The sequence below is a fragment of the Salvia hispanica genome, chromosome 4 (genome assembly GCF_029641045.1).
Source record: "Salvia hispanica isolate PSC_SH4W2 chromosome 4, Shi_PSC_v1, whole genome shotgun sequence".
NCBI lineage: Eukaryota > Viridiplantae > Streptophyta > Magnoliopsida > Lamiales > Lamiaceae > Salvia > Salvia hispanica.
The window spans coordinates 57885167-57904296 of record NC_142695.1 but is presented as its reverse complement, the minus strand read 5'-3'; the positions used below and the strand labels follow the sequence as shown (position 1 = coordinate 57904296).

The following is a 19130-nucleotide window of genomic DNA, read 5'->3' as shown; positions in this document are numbered from 1 at the left end:
CCATAGTAGTGGAGTAATACAACATATTTCTTTTCACTTATTTTTCCCTCTCTTTTACTTTATTCTCTTTACTTTTTTCCCTCTCTTATTTTATTATCTTTTTATTTAATACATTACAAACTTTCTTTTTAATCACCATACTGAAAAGAAATGCTTCCACTAGTATGAAGTGGAAGGAAGGAGTAGTTTTTATTGGAAATGTTATACCCCGTACTTTATTCTTTGATAATATAATTATCCAATATGAAAGTGGAATCTTAGGAAACAGACTTTAAAAGGAAAAGTAAACTATTTTGAGAGATAGTGGAATAAATACAAAATAGAGTACAAGATTAAATATACGTGGTATATATTCGAAAAACATACTAAAAAAAATATCTACTCCCTCCGTGTTTCTGAAAAGTATAAATATTTGGTTCAATACGAGTTTTAATGTATAATTGGTAAAGAAATAAAGAGATAAATAATAGTATAAATAATGCTAGTGAAGAATGAGCTCCATATTATTATTAATATAATGTAATGATATAAGTTGTTAATAAAATAATATCTACGAGTAACATATTGTTTAATTATTTTAATATTAAATTTTCAAGATAACCGGCATTCTACATTAACGATATCGATTTTATAAATTGCATATAGATCTAATTTCAAAATTTGGCCCTACAAAGCACTAGGCAAATAGTATATGTCTGTGTGGCAATCATTTTCTGAGAGGGGAATATTATTGCTATTAAAACGACAAATATGTAAATTACAACCTAGAAAACATTAGCAAATAGAGTTATTAAGCTCCTCTGGAATTAACAATATGAAATGAACGCTTGCCACGATTTGATCCATTTTATTTGAAATAAAAAAAATTGATTTTTGGTAGGAAATTAAAGATATTTAGAGAAAATCACTAAAAAGCGAAAGGAATAAGCTGAAGTGCATTATTGAACGAACCATTTGTTTTATTGCTCCCTCCATTTTCTCATAGTTGGGCTATTTAGTTGGGCTATTTTTTTTATTTTGGAAAATTTCTCATAGTCAATCATTTTAAGAGTAACACTTTTTTGTCACTCTTACTTTCTCTTTCTTATTTTATTTCCTCTACTTTATTCACTTTATATTTTATTCTCTTTATCTTTTTTCTTTTCTTACTTATTACTCTATCTACTTAACATACTATCGATCCCTTTCTTAAACTCCGTTTTAAAAAATTTCGCCTCAACTACAATGAATCGGAGAAGTATATCTTTACGTTTATACTCTATTTATTTAATCCCATTGTTGTTATCCTAATTAATTTACGAAGACTTGAGTCAAGTTTCACGAAGTACAAGTCGTTTCCAATAAATGACTACCGTACTAATTGATGTGACTCGAGAGAGCTTTTTCAACAATTATTGTACTACAAGAAAAAATGTAGCCATGTGATAAATTCAGTATGAAAAAAAAAGACACGAGGTGATGTAAAGTTAAAAATCATGGTTTCCTGGAAATTACTTCATCAGTAATAACCAGAGAAACTTTTCAATAATTGCAAAATACTCCCTGTCCCGGGACATAAATATATGGATTTTGTGGAAGATATGTTTTTAAAAGTGAAATTACTTTCCTGAGACACGGCCCGTGTGTGTCGTTGTCTCCGACCTTTTCGCACGTGGTGCTTTCCATTGAACATACTCCCTCCATTCACAAAAAATAGGACACACTGTGAATGACACGGGTTTTATTGTGGAATTGGTAAAGTAAGTGAGAAGGAAAAAAAATAAGACAGAAATCGTGGGGTCCATATTATTAGTAAGAGAAAAAAGAAAAAAAGTAAGAGAGAAATATTGTCAGTGGAATGTTGGGTCCATATTAGGAGTAAGGGAGAAGGGTAAATGACACGTGCTTTATTTTTTGTGAAAAAAAAATGACAAATGTGTTTTATTTTTCGTGGACGGATGGAGTATTTTATAGGTGAATGTAAAATCCAAGTGAATGTACGTCGTAAAGAAAGACAATTGGAAAAAGTGATCACGAAAGACTAGAGTCGACTCTTATGAATTAAAAGTCATCTTAATTATGTATACAAGGCACCACAAAATGATTCTACCTACTCGGCTACACCCACTATATATGTTTTGTTTTCCCGGAAATTACTTGAGTACTAATTGATGATAGAAATTCTTCTATAGTGCAAAATATAAAATAAAATACGCGTGGCCAAGTCATAGGTTAAATAAACATATGCAAGAAATTCATGTCGTGTCATGTCATATCACGTTATAATTTATTATAAATTTCACTCCACATTTGGATTAATAATTGTTACAATCAACTAGTTATTGACGATGATACACAATTTAATTGGTTCGTTAGATGTTCCTCGGAAGCTAAGCTTTTAATTCAAGGAATATGTAGGATGTAGTGGGGTATGTGTGAACTAAAACTAAAACCAAATAATTCAAATTAAAAAATATTTATAAACATTAATTGAATTAGTAAACTTAATTTATTATCTATTTTCGCATAATAATATAAAATTAAAGATAAAATTATGTAAATATATGGAGTAGTAGAAAAGTAGAATAATTATTGACACAAGATTTTATGTTGAAAGCCCATTTCTACTTCTGAGGCCCAATTTGAGCCCAGTTAAATTTGACCCTTTCTATCATGAGGTCCACTGCTACCAGCATGTTTAAAGCCCAGTTCTTCTTCCAAGGCCCATTTAAATGCTTAGTTCTACAATTACTACTATCAATTTGGGTAACATATTTAAAAAAAAAAAAAACTGTTACTTTAATTTAGATAATTTAGCCACAGAGATTTACAAATACAAAAGCAGAATAAGCAATTACGAATTCAATGAATCACTCATTTTTTTGTAATCGAGGTTAGTCCTATGTTGTGTTATTTAATCTATGACCCTCACATTTGATGACAGCTAAAAGCATATGATTGATTTCTTGTTTTGGGTGATTCTACTTTTTTTTTTTTTTTTTTTTTTTTTATATATGATTATTGGGAAATTTTAATCAAGGTTAGTCCTTTCTTGTTTTGGTACAAGTTAATTATTTTTTGAGATGGGATTTGTTTTACAGAATTTGTTGTTTGAGGTTTTATACTGTATTTTGTATTTAAATTATGTCATACGCTATTAGAATAAAGAGAAAATTGGTGATTGAAGGAAATAAATAAGGCTACAATTAGAGTTTATTCAAGAAATAAAGAAATCAATCAAGAATATGTTAGGATATGATTTTAACTTTGTTTTGGTTGAAAATCATTGAAAAAAACTCAAAGCTGACATTTGCAAAGTGTGGATATGGATTTAAAGGGCATGAAACTCAGTATAAAAACACAAACATTCATTTCTAGGAAAAAACAAATACACACAAATATAAAGTTTACAAATGAAAGCAAGAAACTGAAACAAAGTGAAAGTACATTGCCGCAATTCATAAAAAAATTAGAGATTGAGAACAAGCCATGAGTTCGACCTTAATTGAATGTTAAAGTGCCTTCACCGCTGAAAAAATAAGGATGTTATGAATCAAAAAATCAAATCTTGATTGTAATATGTGAAAATTAACCTACAACTGTATCTAAGAGTAAAAAATATAGTTAATATTACCTGTATTTCAGCTTCGTCTCCATTTGGATACAACCACAACAATCTTGACATAAAACCAATCTCCAACAGCATCCAACAAGTTAGAGAATGCAACTCTCCATGATTTCTTCAGTAGGAATGAGCCAATAACTCCCCAAAATCCAAAGATAAAACCAAAGCCCATTGATATCCCAACTTCTTGCATAAATGAGAAGTAGCTGCCGTCTTTCTCATTCATGTTATCCATCGGATTAGTGGTGGATGGCCTCAAGCTACCTTCAATGCACATCGGTAGAGGGTTGCCACAAAGTCCATCATTCCCGGCATAAGACGATGCATTGAAGCTTTGAAGTTGTGTACTCGTTGGAATTTTTCCAGCCAAATTGTTGTTCGACAAATCAAGAACACCAAGAGTGTATATTTTTGTCAAACCTAGAGGTATCTTGCCCGACAGCCGGTTATGAGATAGATCAAGAGAATCTAGTATCTCCATTTTACCAATGTCTGGAATAATATGACCCGTCAAACTATTTCTTGAAAGATTCAAGGAATTTAAATTGCTCATACTGGAAAATGACTTGGGAATGTTCCCAGTCAATCTATTGCTTGAAAGATCAATGAGTTTGAGAAGCCCGAGATTTTTCCTGTATTCTGATTCCTTACCTTTCCATTGAAATGAGGAATATTGATACTCCCATGTTTCGTAGCCTCCAAACTGTGTACCAATAGTACCTACGTAAGCATATGTGTCACTGATACTCTCACTTGCCAAGAGAGTGAAATTGTCGAAGCAATCAGGTATTATCGAAGACAGATTGTTTATCGATAAATCTAGAACTTGAATATTAGTAAGATTGCATATCTCGGGAGGAATACTGCCATGCAATTTATTTCCACGAAAGTTTAGAAATTGCATTTGATACAGCATGCCAATCCAAGTAGGGATCTCTCCTGTTAGCTTGTTTCTTCCAATATCAATGATTGTCAATTCTTGGCATTGTCTCAAATTGTATGGCAACAAACCAGAAAAGCCATTACTATGCAACAGGAGTCCAAGTAATTCTTTTAAGTTGCCGAAAGAGGAAGGAATTTCACCCAAAAAACCATTGTTAGCCATATTGAGGTATCTCAAGCTTGGCATTTTGTCCCAACAGTTGGGAACCTCTCCTGTCAACTGATTGTTTGATAGTTCAAAGTATTCGAGATAATCATGGGGAGTTTTGCAAAGAGATGAAATTGAACCCGAGAACATATTTCCATTCAGCTGAATGTGCGAAGCATTGACAGGAAATAATGGTATAGGACCTCGGAATTGATTGTAACTGAGATCCATATACCCAATGGAGGTGGATAAGAGATTCGGAACTGTGCCACTTATTTGATTGTTGGAGAGAAATAAGTATTGTAACGAAGGAGACGTACTCCACAACCACCAAGGGACTTCATCTGTTATATTGGTGCCATTGAGATTAAGGTACGTCAAATTCCTCTGACTTTGGAGCCATTTTGGGAAATATGGGCCCACTTTACACCAGGCTAAATTCAATTTATCCAACTGAAAAGGAGGAGTCCAATTAGAGGGAATATCCAAGATGAATGAATTGAAGGATAGATCTAGTGACTTTAACTTATCAAGCTTGGAGAAGTGGGATTCAGAGACTAAACCTTCCAAAGAATTACGAGAAAGATATAGACTTTGAAGATTTGAGAGTTGGCCAATGCTTAGAGGAACTGAACCTTTGAAAGAATTTTGTGAAAGATCTAGATCATGAAGCTTGGAGAGATGGCCAATAGTTACGGGTATGGAACCGGTAAAGTTATTGTTTGAAAGGTCCAATTCTGTCAATGAAGGAAATGCTCTCAGGTCCGGCATTGATCCGTTGAGATGATTATTGGACAAGTCTAGTATTTTGAGTGATTTAAATACAATACCAAGTTGAGATAGAGATACACAACACAAAGAGTTGAATGAGACGTCAAGTAAGCGTAGGTTGGTAAGATTCCCCAACTGAGGAGGAATACTCCCAGAAAAGTTACAACCCTCAAGGTATAGATGTTGTAATTGTTTCATGGAACCAATGAATTGTGGGATCGGAATGCCTCCAAAATCATTCTGACTAAGGTCAAGTGAACGTAGGTTGGTAAGGTTCCCTAACTGAGGAGGAATGCTCCCAGAAAACATAGAGAATTGAAGAGACAAGTGTTGTAATTGGTTCATGGAACCAATGAATTGTGGGATGGGAATTTCTCCGAATTCATTCCAACTAAGGTCAAGTGAGCGTAGGTTGGTAAGTTTCCCTAACTGAGGAGGAATAATCCCACTAAAATAACAAAACTCAAGAGACAAGTGTCGTAATTGTTTCATGGAACCAATGAATTTTGGGATCGGAATGCCTCCAAAATCATTATGACTGAGGTCAAGATGATTTAAATGATCCAACTCAAGCAATGAAGAGCCAATCTTACCTCTCAACTTTGCAGAATAATGTGAATTAAGTTGGAGGGTGATGACATGGCCAGTGGTGTTGCTGCACTCAACACCATGCCATTCGCAGCATTCGTCGCTTCGCCACGATGAAAGAATACCATGCTCATCGATGAGGCCATTCTTGAAGCTTAGAAGAGCTTCTCTCTCACTCTCAATGCATCTCACTTCTGCATCTCCTGAAACAAACACACATAAAAGAAGAACAACAACTACAATTTTGATTGTTGTTCTTTTGTCAGAAATCATATTACTCTCTTTAGTGATGTATGGAAGTGAATTGTATTTCTTGTATACTCCATTCATCAATTTATTGACGAATTAAAATGTACATGCATGAAGTTGAAGTTGTACATCATTTTGTCATAAATGAAATGAGGAGTTTACTAATACGTTCAACGATCTACATTTATTATTTTGGTTGGAGTTAGTTGGAAATATTGATCACCAAAGACTAGAATCAACTTTCAAACACTAATAGTCATTTTTCAATCTACACCAAAAATATAAATGAAAGTTAAAACATTATAATTACTTAAATAATTTTCCATGTGAAATTTTAAAGAGTTAAAGGAATCAACTTCACACTTTACAGATCGTTATGACAATACGAATCATCAAATAAATTTAAAATATTAAGCAATATAAGTTAAATATCTATTCAAGATGCAAACAAATTTAAAATATACAACATGGAATAACAAGTACTACTAATAATATTTTGTTGAATAAATGCATATATTTAAAATATCAGAGATTTTTGAGATTATATTTATACATTCAAAACTAAAATTACATAGGTAGATACATTATGTATATTAACATACATTTTAAAGTTGTAAAGAAAATTATAATATGCAGTCTAAACAATCTGTGCAATAGGCTTCCAACACGCATGTATATTTTGATGATCAAGTAATTATCAAACTAATATTTTATATTAGTAAATAAGTTAAAAGATCTAGCTTTGTATAGAAACCAGTCTACATATTTTGTTTGAATAATTCTAGAGAATTATACATATCTTGAATTTTGTACTAACAATTTTGGGAGGACCTCAAAAATAAAGTCTATAGCTTAAATTTCAAAGCCAATGCTGTAACTTTAAATTTGAAAATGACCCAGGAAAAAGATGTCGGTTGTTGGAATTTTCTCATCTCATTTAATGCAATATAAGTCTCTAACCAATAATTAATAATTCTATTCCCCCGTAAGGATATTGACGATGATACACAATTTAATTGGTTAGTTAGATTTCCTTCGGAAGCTAAGCTATAAATCAAGGATTTGAGTCACCCAGTATGTAGGATGTATTGTGGTCTGTGTGAATTAAAACTAAATGCAAATAATTCAACATTTAACATTAATTGAATTAGTAAACTTAATATATTATATATTTATGCATAATAAAATAAAATTATGTAAAAATAAAGTAGAAAAACAGAATGATAAACTTAAGTAATTGAGTATTGACAAGATTTTATGTTTAAAGCCCATTTCTACTTCCAATGCCCATTTGGTTTTTTAAACCAAACATTGTTTTTATTTAGATAATTTAGCCACATAGATTTTCAAATTCAAAGGCAGAATAAGTAATTACGAATTTCAGATGAACCACTTATTTTTTCTGTAATCGAGGCTAGTCCTTTGTTGTGTTGTTTAATCTATGATCCTCTCATTTGATGACAGGTAAAAGTATATGATAATTCTACTTTTTTTAATATTCCCTCCGTTCACAAAAAATACAGCACAATTATCATTTTTGGCCGTCCACTAAAAATAGAGGACATTCATTTATAGAAAGTTTTCAACAAATAATAACGCTACACATCATTCCATTAACACTACTTCTCACTTACTTTTTTTCCCCTTCTCTCTTACTTTACCAATTCTATATTAAAACCCATGTCATACACAAATAGCTCTAACTTTTGTGGACGGAGGGAGTATATGATTATTGGGAAAGTTTAATTAAGGTTAGTCCTTTCTTGTTTTGCTATAAGTTAATTAATTTGATTAATTGATATGGAGAAATTTTTGAGATTGGATTTGTTTTAGTGAATTTGTAGTTTGAGGTTTTATACTGTATTTTGTATTTTGATGATGTTATATGGTGTTAGAATAAAGAAAAAATTGATGATTGAAGGAAATAATAAGGCTACAATTAGGATTTATTCAAGATATAAAGAAATCAATCAAGAATATGTTGGGATATGATTTTAACTTTGTTTTGGTTGAAAATCATTGAGAAAAAACTCAAAGCTGACATTTGCAAAGTGTGGATATGGATTTAAAGGGCAAGAAACTAAGTAAAAACACAAACATTTATTTCTAGAAGAAACAAATACACACCAAACATAAAGTTTACAAACGAAAGCAAGAAATTGAAACAAAGTGAAAGTACATTGCTGTAATTCATACAAAAGAGATTGAGAACAATCAATCCAAATTATAGTAACTTGGAAAGATCACAAGCCATGTTAAAGTGCCTTCACCGCTGAAAAAAATGAGGATGCTATGAATCAAAAAATCAAATCTTGATTGTAATATGTTAAAAGTAACGTGAAGATAAATGGTTCAAGTAAATTTTATGTTATTTGGGAAAATTAACTGAAAACTGTATTTAAGAGCAAAAAATCTAGTTGATATATATTACCTGCATGCTTTAGCTTCGTCTCCATTTGGATACAAACACAGCAATCCTGACGTAGAATCAATCTCCAGCAGCATCGAATAAGTTTAAGAATGCAATTCTCCATGATTTCTTCAGTATGAATGAGCCAATAACTCCCCAAAATCCAAAGATAAAACCAAAGCCCATTGATATGCCAACTTTTTGCATAAATGAGAAGCTGTTGCCATCTTTCTCATTTATGTTTTCCCTTGGATTAGTGGTGGATGGCCTCAAGCTATCTTCAACGCACATCGGTAGAGGGTTGCCACAGAGTCCATCATTCCCGGCATAAGACGATGCATTGAAGCTCTGAAGTTGAGTACCCGTCGGAATTTTTCCAGACAACTTGTTGTTCGCCAAATCAAGAACGCCAAGAGTGTGTATTTTTGCCAGACTTGAAGGTATCTTGCCCGAGAGTCGGTTATGAGATAGATCAAGAGAATCTAGCGTCTCCATTTTACCAATATCTGGAATTATATATCCTGTCAAACTATTTCTTGATAGATTTAAGGAATTTAAATTCCTGGTATTGGAAAATGATTTGGGAATGTTTCCAATCAATCTATTGCTTGATAAATCAATGAGTTTGAGAAGCCCAAGATTTTTCTTGTATTTTGATTCCTTACCTTTCCATTGAAATGATGAATATTGACGCACCCATTCTTCATGGGTACCATATAAATATCTGAATTATCATATGTGATATTACTGGCTAGGCTATTACCCCCGAAAAACTATTGTTAGGTAGATTGAGGTATCTCAATCCTGGCATTTTGTCCCAGCAATTGGGTACCTCTCCAGAGAACTGATTATTTGATAGGTCAAGAACAAAATATCGTTGAGGAGATTTGCAAATAGATGAAGCTGAAGCAGATAACATATTCCCGTTCAATAAAATAATCGTAGCATTGACAGGAAATAGTGGTATAGGACCTAAGAATTGATTGTAACTAAGATCCATATAGTAGATGGAGGTGGATGAGAGATTCGGAATTGTACCACTTATTTGATTGTAGGAGAGACATAATTCCCCTAAAAGTGGAGACATACTTCCTAACCACTTTGGGGCTTGTGTTATATTTGCACCAATAAGATTAAGGTACGCCAGATTCCTCTGAGTTTGGAGCCATTTTGGAAAATATGGGCCCACATTGCGCCTGGCCAAATTTATACTATCCAACTGAAAAGGTGGACTCCAATTAGAGTCAACATCCATGATCAATGAATTGAAAGATAAATCTAGTGACTTTAACTTATAAAGCTTGGAGAAGTGGGATTTAGAGGCTAAACCTTCCATAGAATTATGAGAAAGATCTAGATCTTTAAGCTTGGAGAGTTGGCCAATACTTGGAGGAACTAAAGCTTGGAAAGAATTATGAGAAGGATCTAGAAATTGAAGATTGGAGAGTTGGCCTATATTTAGAGGAATGGAACCTGTCAAGTTGTTTTCCTTAAGATTCAGTACTGCTAATGAAGGAAATGTTCTCGGTTTTGGCATAGATCCGATCCAGTGAATTGATTAAAAGACAATTGTAGTGTTTCGAGTGATTCGAATACAGAACTAACTATAAAAAAGGACATGGATGTCAAATGGTTATACGAGAGATTGAGTGAGTGTAGATTGGTAAGATTCTCTAACCGACATTGGATGTTCCCTAAACAATTCCCACTAAGGTCAAGTGAGCGTAGACTTGTAAGGTTCCCTAATAAAAGAGGGATAGTCTCAAAATAATTCCAACTAAGGTCAAGTGAGCGTAAGTTGGTAAGATTCCCTAACTGGGGAGGAATGCTCCTAGAAAAGTTAGAGCTACAAAGACGCAAGTCTTGTAGTTGATTCATGGAACCAATGAATTCCGGGATCGGAATGCCTCCAAAATTGTTCCAACTGAGATCAAGATAGTTTAAATGATACAACTCAACCAACGAAGAATGAACCTCACCTTGAAATTCAGCATCCAAATAGATACCATTAAGCCGGAGGGTGATGACATGGCCAGTGGTGTTGTTGCACTCGCCACTCAACACCTTGCCATTGGCAACATTCGTTGTTTCGCCACGATGAGAGCATACCATGATTATCGATGAGGCCGTTCTTGAAGCTAATAAGAGCTTCTCTCTCACTCTCAATGCATCTCACTCGTGCGTCTCCTGAAACATACACACATGAAAGTAAAACAAGAACAAATTTGATTGCTATTCTTTTGTTAAAAATCATACTGCGTTCTTTAATGATGTATGGAAGTTGATACTCCATTGTAACAACTCGAACGCTTTAAATAGGCAAAAATAAAACAATAGAATTTCTAAAATGAAATTAAACTTGCTTAATTAGACTACATGCATGTCAACTTGAAAGATAATAGTAATAAGAAAGTGAAGTGTGACTGTGTGACTTATAATCCTAAACTATATTAAAAAATATTTAATGATAACATAAGTTACACAACGAAAGAATATTTAATGACGAAGAATTTTCCTATAAATAAACAAAACTTATTGGGAAAATTGCTAAATAAAGCATGAAAGATGGTCATATTCTTATCAGTGTCGCATTTTCCAAAATATGAAAATTAAACCACGAAATATGCGGTGATGTGACAGTAGATTTTAAACACGCTACACATGGCATAAACTTGTATACTAAACAAGTGAGTTAACATGATCATAATATTGCTGCGCATTCAAAACTGGTTGTCGCGTCATTGCATTTTTCTTATAAACGAGGCGAATGGGTTAGTTGCAAAATTCTCATTTTTCATGACTTAGTTTTTCAAATTTGAAAAGTGTGACTGACCAAATTTTAAACATCTATCATGATTTATTTGGCAATTTGCCCAATTCCAGGAATTGCGTTCCAAATCAATCAGAAACAAGACATGTAGTAAAAGGCTAACTTAATTATAATAACTAATTCTACATAATAAATTGAAAGATAATTCGTGTTGATTATATATCCCAATCACAAAGTATATCTGTGCATGCATATGATCTTAGAGTGTTTTTTTTTTTTTTTTTTTCATCGATGAAATGTAGAATTCATCGATATATTCCAATCATCAAGTTTGAAATTGGATAATTCTCGAATATAAATATTTTGAAATTTCGTTCGAAATCAATGGAAACAAAGACAAATGAAAAATTTATTGGTATATGACCCAAAGTTTGAAATTTGATGGGATGGCCTCAAAGTCAAGTCTATAATTAATTTCGAAAAAGATTCATTAAAAAGATGTCGGCAACCTGATTGGAATTTCTTTATTTACTATTTCAACTCATTTAATGCATTATAATACTTCAATCAAAAATAAAAGATCTATGATAAAAATTAATTAAGTGATCATACAATCATTAAGTCATTTATATTTTATATACGTCTTTTGTATTGAAATGAGGAGTACTAAAAATGTACTGCTTAAAACTAAAATTAGATAGGCAATTTATATTAAATATTTAAAAATTAGAAAGAAAACTAATATATGATCCAAGTAAAGTATGCTATGCACAGTTCACTAAGCTTCCTAACATGCCCATGAATGTTTTGACGATCAATTATTGCTAATTAAAGAATTATCAAATAATCTAAGAGATGTATATTAATTAAATATCATATATTTGTATTTTCCTCTTTCTGAACCATCTTAACCCTTCCTTTTCTAACACAAAACACGCATTATGACGGCACTGGGCGGATCTACATATATAGCACAATTAAGGGGATAAAGCTTCTAATAATTTATTTATTTATTTTTTCATGGTCATTTAATTTATTAAAATATATTTAAAAAATAAAATTTTTTATTATTAATCTTAATCAATTAGAAATATAATTTCAAAAAATATTTAGAATATAAAATTTTGACTAATTAATAATTTTTTCTTATATAAGGTAGAGCTTAAATATTCATGTGGCTAATTCCATGTTTATTTTTAGTCATATTAATACTCCGATTACAAGCTACTTTTACTTTTTCTAAAACATATCTACATATCTGTTTGAATAATTCTTGAGAATTATAAATGTTTTGAAATGTGATGATAGGAATTGAGATCCTATCGATGCAAGTAGAGCACAAAAATTGACAGAAAAGCTTGACGGAAAAGAGATAATCAACCCTAGTTGAAGTGCTAGGGGTTTTGGCGACTAGGGTTGAGAAAAAAGTGTATTTTATTACTTTAATTCTCAAGACTCGATCTATGGGAATTCTATAATATATAGAATTCCCCCTGCTTGATTCGGACTTATGACTCAGGAAAGAATCAAGAAGAAAACCCGAGAAGATTTGACGCAATTTAACTAAAATAAAGTGTTCAACAAATAAGGAAAAACATTATTAAAATAATAACTAAAATATGGCAAGATCTTCAAGACGTGTAGCGTGCGGGGCGCGGCGCATTCCTCTTGGGTCTTTCCTTGGGCTGAATGACTTGCTTGGGCCTTGCACGTTGCTGCTTCGTGGACTGTTTGGCTGGAGTAGCAGCTTCGGTGGTCTCTGGTTGGGTTGGCTGGGCTTCCGAGGTCGTGGTCCTATCAACTCCCCCGTCGATGAAAACCGCCTTGTCCTCAAGGTGGAGATGAGGAAAATGAGAATTGAGCAAGTCCTTTGGCTCCCAAGTCAGAACATCAGAAGATAACCAATGAACTAGCCACTGAGTTTGGGGCAACTTGTCAACTAAAATGGTGCGAACTGCTGAAGCTCGGATAGGTGTATCCACTGGATATGGCGATGAAACACGTCCGGTAATACCACAGGATTATCTCGAGCAGGGACAAAGTGCTTGAGGAGAGAAACGTGGAACACATCATGAAACGTGGAGCTGCAAACGATAGGCAACCTTCCCAATTCTCTCCATGATCTCATAAGGACCAAAGTAGCAGCGTCCCAACTTTGTGGACAGCGGTTTGCTAACTGAATGTTGACGATAAGGTTGCAACTTCAGCAACACACGATCCCCTACTTGGAACTCCACATCACGGCGACGCCGGTTGGCAAATTCTGCCATAGCACGCTGTGATTTGCTGAGACGGTCCTTGAGCAGTTTCAGTGTCTGACTCGCGCTCCTCCAGGATATCAGCCACGGTCTGATTGTGTGATGGTCGAGAATATGTCACAAAAATATTTGGAGGTTCACGCCCATATAAAGCCTGAAAAGGAGACATGCCAATACTCGCTTTAATGCTGCAATTCATAGCCAATTCTGCCCATGGCAAAAGATGGAACCAGTGCTGAGGGCAGTCATGGACGAATGCTCGCAGATATTGCTCGAGCCCACGATTCGTCACTTCCGATTGACCATCCGTTTGTGGATGCTAAGCTGTAGTAAATTGCAATTTCGTACCACTCAAAGAGAGGAGTTCATTCCAAAAGTCGCTCATAAAAATAGAATCACGATCAGATAGTAATTTGGAAGGAAAACCATGCAACTTCACCACCGTATCCACGAACAAGCTAGCGACGCGGGCTGCATCGAACCCGGGTTTCAGTGCACCAAAATGGGCATATTTCGAAAGACGGTCAACAACAACCATGATGGCAGTATAACCCATAGACGGGGGAAGGCCGACAATGAAGTCCATAGAGGCGGCTTCCCACACCATGCCAGGGATCGGAAGCGGCTGAATCAATCCTTTTGGCTTATCTCTTACATACTTGGTCGCTTGACATGTAAAACAAGCTGCCACAAACTGATGCACCTCTGCGCGCAGTCCAGGCCAAAAGAATACACTAGCGATGCGAGCCAGTGTCCGTCGCACACCGGGGTGGCCCGCGGATAACGAAGAGTGACACTCCTCCAATATAGATGTGCGGACAGTCGAGTTTGGGCTAACATAAATCCGATGTTTGAAGTATAATAGGCCATCTGAAGCTGATATATGAGGCGGAGCTGAGCCCTCGGTAGCTGCCTGCTGCAGCTGCACCAAATTTGGCAGGCGCTGAGTCTCAAGCAGGAGATCGTCAATAATTGCTGGAACCGGTCGAACATAGAGGGCCAGCAGATTAGCCGTGTCTGGAGCTCGATCTTCGTCACGACGAGACAGCGCATCAGCGACTTTGTTCGAAGCGCCCGGCTTGTATTCTATGACAAACTTGAAGCCCATCAACTTCCTCACATAAAATTGTTGGTCCGGAGTTTGGACCACTTGAGACAATAGCTTCTTAAGACTGCGCTGGTCACTGCGAATTATGAACTCCCGACCCAAGAGATACTGCCTCCACTTTTGTACAGCCTCAACGATGGCGTAGAGTTCCTTATGGTATGTTGAAGCCAAACGCCGGCGGGCTCCCAACTTCTTGCTAAAGTAAGCAATAGGATGGCCTTGCTGGAGTAATACTGCTCCTACGCCGAAATCGGAGGCATCAGTCTCCACAATAAATTGCTTCTCAAAATCTGGGAGATGGAGCACAGGGGCGGAACTCATTGCAAGTTTCAGTTCCTCAAAGCCTCTGTTTTCCGCGGTACTCCATTTATAGCAATCCTTCTTCAACAATTCAGTTAGCGGTGCTGCAATTACCGAATAGTTCTTCACAAAACGTCGATAATAACCGGTCAAGCCAAGAAATCCACGGAGTTGTTTGACAGACGACGGAGTGGGCCACGCTTCCATAGCCTCTATCTTAGCCGGGTCGGCTCTGAGTTCGCCTGCAGAGATGATATGGCCCAAGTAGTCAATCGTTGAAACACCAAAAGCACACTTAGATTGTTTCAAATAAAATGAGTTCTCCGGCAGCGTGGCGAGAACTGTGCGGAGGTGTCGGGTGTGGTCATCGCCGCTACTGCTGTACACCAAAATGTCATCGAAAAATACTATGACGAACTGACGCAGGTAGGGCTGAAAAATAGTATTCATGGCGGCCTGAAAGGTAGACGGAGCGTTGGTGAGACCGAATGGCATGACGAGAAATTCGAAGTGACCATCATGTGTGCGGAAAGCGGTCTTATGTATGTCCGCTACATGCATTCGGATCTGATGATAGCCCGAACGGAGATCTAGCTTTGAGAATATTCGAGCTGCACGCAATTCATCAAATAATTCATCTGCGGTTGGAATGGGGAAGTGGTCCGGTGTGGTTGCCGCATTCAAAGCTCTGTAGTCAACACAGAAACGAAATGTACCATCCTTCTTTCTGACTAGCAAGACCGGAGAGGAAAAAGGGCTAGTGCTCTACTGAATAACTCCTTGTGATAGCATGTCCTTGACTTGGCGTTCAATTTCCGCCTTTTGAAAGTATGGGTACGGATAAGGTCGGACGTTGACTGGTTTGGTCGACGCTGGAATGTGGATACGATGGTCCCACTTGCGGGACGGAGGCAGCCCTGTTGGTGTCTCAAAAATCGGGTCACACTCCTCTAGTGCCGCCTGGATCAGTGGGTCTGCCGGGGGTGGAACAGCCGGCAGCGCGTTGGTGGGATCGCTAACTGGGATGATCTCGAACACCTCTGAGTGGCGGTCTTGGCTGATTAGGGAGAATAGACCATGATATGATATCTGTCGGGGAGATTTGTCTTCACCTTTGAGGATTACCGGCTTGTTGTTCCAGTCAAATTTCATAGTCAACTGTCGATAATTCTTGGTGACATCGCCAAGATCCTACAGCCACTGAACGCCCAAAATAACATCCGGGCCTTCCACTTGTAACAAGAATAGATCTATTTCAAACATGTGCCCCTGCAAGGAAATTGGAGTCTTGAGGCAAGCATATTTACAACGAAGAGAAGCACCGTTACCCACAAAAACACGAAAAGGAGATATATTGTGAAGCGAAAGACTTAGCTGTTCAGCGACGGCGGGTTTGATGAAGTTATGGGTACTTCCGCCGTCAATAAGTACTGATACCTGATACCTGCTTCTCATAAATCTCACCAGTAACCCGGATGGACCTCGGCTTCAATTTCGGGCCTATGATATGGATACTGGAAACATCCCCAGTATTAGCCATGTTCTCGGCCTCATCGTAATCAGAGTGATCATGGTCCTTGTTGTGAGGCAGATCCTCATCATCACTTTCACCCATGAGGGCATAAAACTTCTTGCTGCAGACATGCTCTCGGTTGTATTTTTTAGGGCAATACCAACAAAGGCCACGTCGAGTGCGGTCAGCTCTCTCTGCTGCAGAAATCCGGACAATTGGGTAGTCCCGAGGGGGGTTGCCCTTCACGGTTTCTGCGGTTGTTCTGCTGGGCTGGCTTAGGATTATCAAGCAACTTGGTTGTTGTCACAGGCTGGCGTTGCGGGGGGCGTTGGTCACGGGGCTGCCAGTTCGGACGTGTGGTTGATGCTGTAATGGCAGCCGTGGCTGCTAGACCCGCGGAGAGTTGTTGTGCCAGAGCAATTGCATCACTCAGCGTTGCTGGTCGCCTTGTTAACAGTTCGTGTCTGAGCGGTGCCGCCAAGCCTGCAATGAACAAGGATGTCAACGTTGCATCTCCAACGTTCGAGACCTTCTTGAGGATTGGTTCAAAATCTGCTAAGTGGTCCTCCAAAGAACCGGTTTGGCGGAGAGTTGCCAAACGACCCACATAATATTCATACAAGTCCGGGTCAAAACGGCGTTTTATATCCATCAAGAAGTCATCCCAGCCTCGCTTCTCGTTGTTGTCTTCCCAATATCCAAACCACTCCGCCGCAGAATCGTCCAATAAAAATTCCGTTATATATAAACGATCTGTTAAAGGAGTAAAATTGTGGTTATAATATTTCTGGATCCTTTTAATCCATAAATTGACCCCATCTCCACTGAATCTTGGCGGGTCCATCTTCAGTTTCGGCCAGGACTCCGCGTTGAATCCCGGCGGTTTCGCGGTAATCGAGCGAGGCAGATTCCAGCCCCTTGTGTGGGTGGTGGCGGTGGTGTCAGATGCAGAGCCGTCGGGTGGTTTTTTGCTCAAGTTCTCGACAGCCAAGAGTAGGCGGCCTAAATGGTCTTCGATGCTCTTGTTTGTCGCTGTTTGTTGACGTTCAAAAGCCTCGTGGGCAAAGCGATTCGACTGTATCTTCTTCTCATTGCCATCGAGACGGATCTTGATGTCAAACATCATCTGACCCAACTCCTGGATGGAGTAATCCGTGTGAACGGGTTCATCCCTTGGCTGCTGCGTGGCGGACGACATCGGTGACGGCGCGGTTGGAACGTTGAACAGCTGCGGGGGAAAAGTAGCTCAATGACAGCACCGATTGATAGGAATTGAGATCCTATCGATGCAAGTAGAGCACAAAAATTGACAGAATAGCTTGACGGAAAGTAGATAATCAACCCTAGTTGAAGTGCTAGGGGTTTTGGCAACTAGGGTTGAGAAAAAGTGTATTTTATTACTTTAATTCTCAAGACTCGATCTATGAGAATTATATAATATATAGAATTCCCCTGCTTGATTCGGACTTACGACTCGGGAAAGAATCAAGAAGAAAACCCAAGAAGATTTGACGCAATTTAACTAAAATAAAGTGTTCAACAAATAAGGAAAAACATTATTAAAATAATAACTAAAATATGGCAAGATCTTCAAGACGTGTAGCGTGCGGGGCGCGGCGCATTCCTCTTGGGTCTTTCCTTGGGCTGAATGACTTGCTTGGGCCTTGCACGTTGCTGCTTCGTGGACTGTTTGGCTGGAGTAGCAGCTTCGGTGGTCTCTGGTTGGGTTGGCTGGGCTTCCGAGGTCGTGGTCCTATCATGTGACACGAGATGTTAGGAGATATTGTTTTATAATTTTTTTTAAAAGAGGAAATGTGACATCTTTTATGGGACAAACTAAAAAGAAAAGTGTGACATCTAGTATGGGATGGAGGGAGTAATATTTTGTTCTTTTTTAATTTGAAATTTAATTTTGTAAAAGAGAGTTGAATCGAATTGAATTTCTAGATCAGGCCCCGCGCCAGCTAACATACTTGGATTTTACATGGTTTTAGTGGGTGGTTTTGTATGAATTTGATCACATTTTGTCTATTATTGGGCATATTTATATCCACTTCTCTATTATGTTGGTATGTTGACCATTTTGTTAAGAGTGTGTAGAAAAAGGTACAAAATATGTGGATGCGCAGCAGCCTTGCTTTGAGACAATATTTACTGGAGATTTTGATGTCCAATCAGCCTATAATGCACATCAATCTCTTCTTCTTCAAAAGAGCTTCGCGTGGGTATCTCGTACGTCTCAATCGGAGTTCGGTAGAAGAAGTTATGGCCGTTATAAGAACACTGCGCAGTCCAGAAACCTCCACGCGGCCGGGTACGACGATTCTGCGCTAAAAAGGTCAGAAAATGGTCGAAAATCATCACCCCGCCGGGTGAATTTTCCTCTTTATAATTCTACCCGGCCGGGTACGTTATTTTGGCGTATTCTTTTGCCAAAAACGCGATTTTTTATGGGAGATTAAAGGGAAA

The 19130-nt window shown here is 37.0% G+C and overlaps 1 protein-coding gene and 1 pseudogene across 1 annotated transcript; both read right to left on the bottom strand.

The window, feature by feature from the left end:
* Window positions 1-3330: 3330 nt before the first annotated feature.
* Window positions 3331-6469, bottom strand: LOC125195971 (receptor-like protein EIX2). Its single transcript, XM_048094285.2, has 2 exons — window positions 3614-6469; window positions 3331-3508 (listed from the first exon to the last, which is right to left on the bottom strand). The coding sequence occupies exon 1, from the start codon at window positions 6381-6383 to the stop codon at window positions 3621-3623; it is 2763 nt and encodes a 920-aa protein (XP_047950242.2). The 5' UTR covers window positions 6384-6469; the 3' UTR covers window positions 3331-3508; window positions 3614-3620.
* Window positions 6470-9463: 2994 nt separating this feature from the next.
* Window positions 9464-10966, bottom strand: LOC148929681 (receptor-like protein EIX2; annotated as a pseudogene).
* Window positions 10967-19130: the final 8164 nt, after the last annotated feature.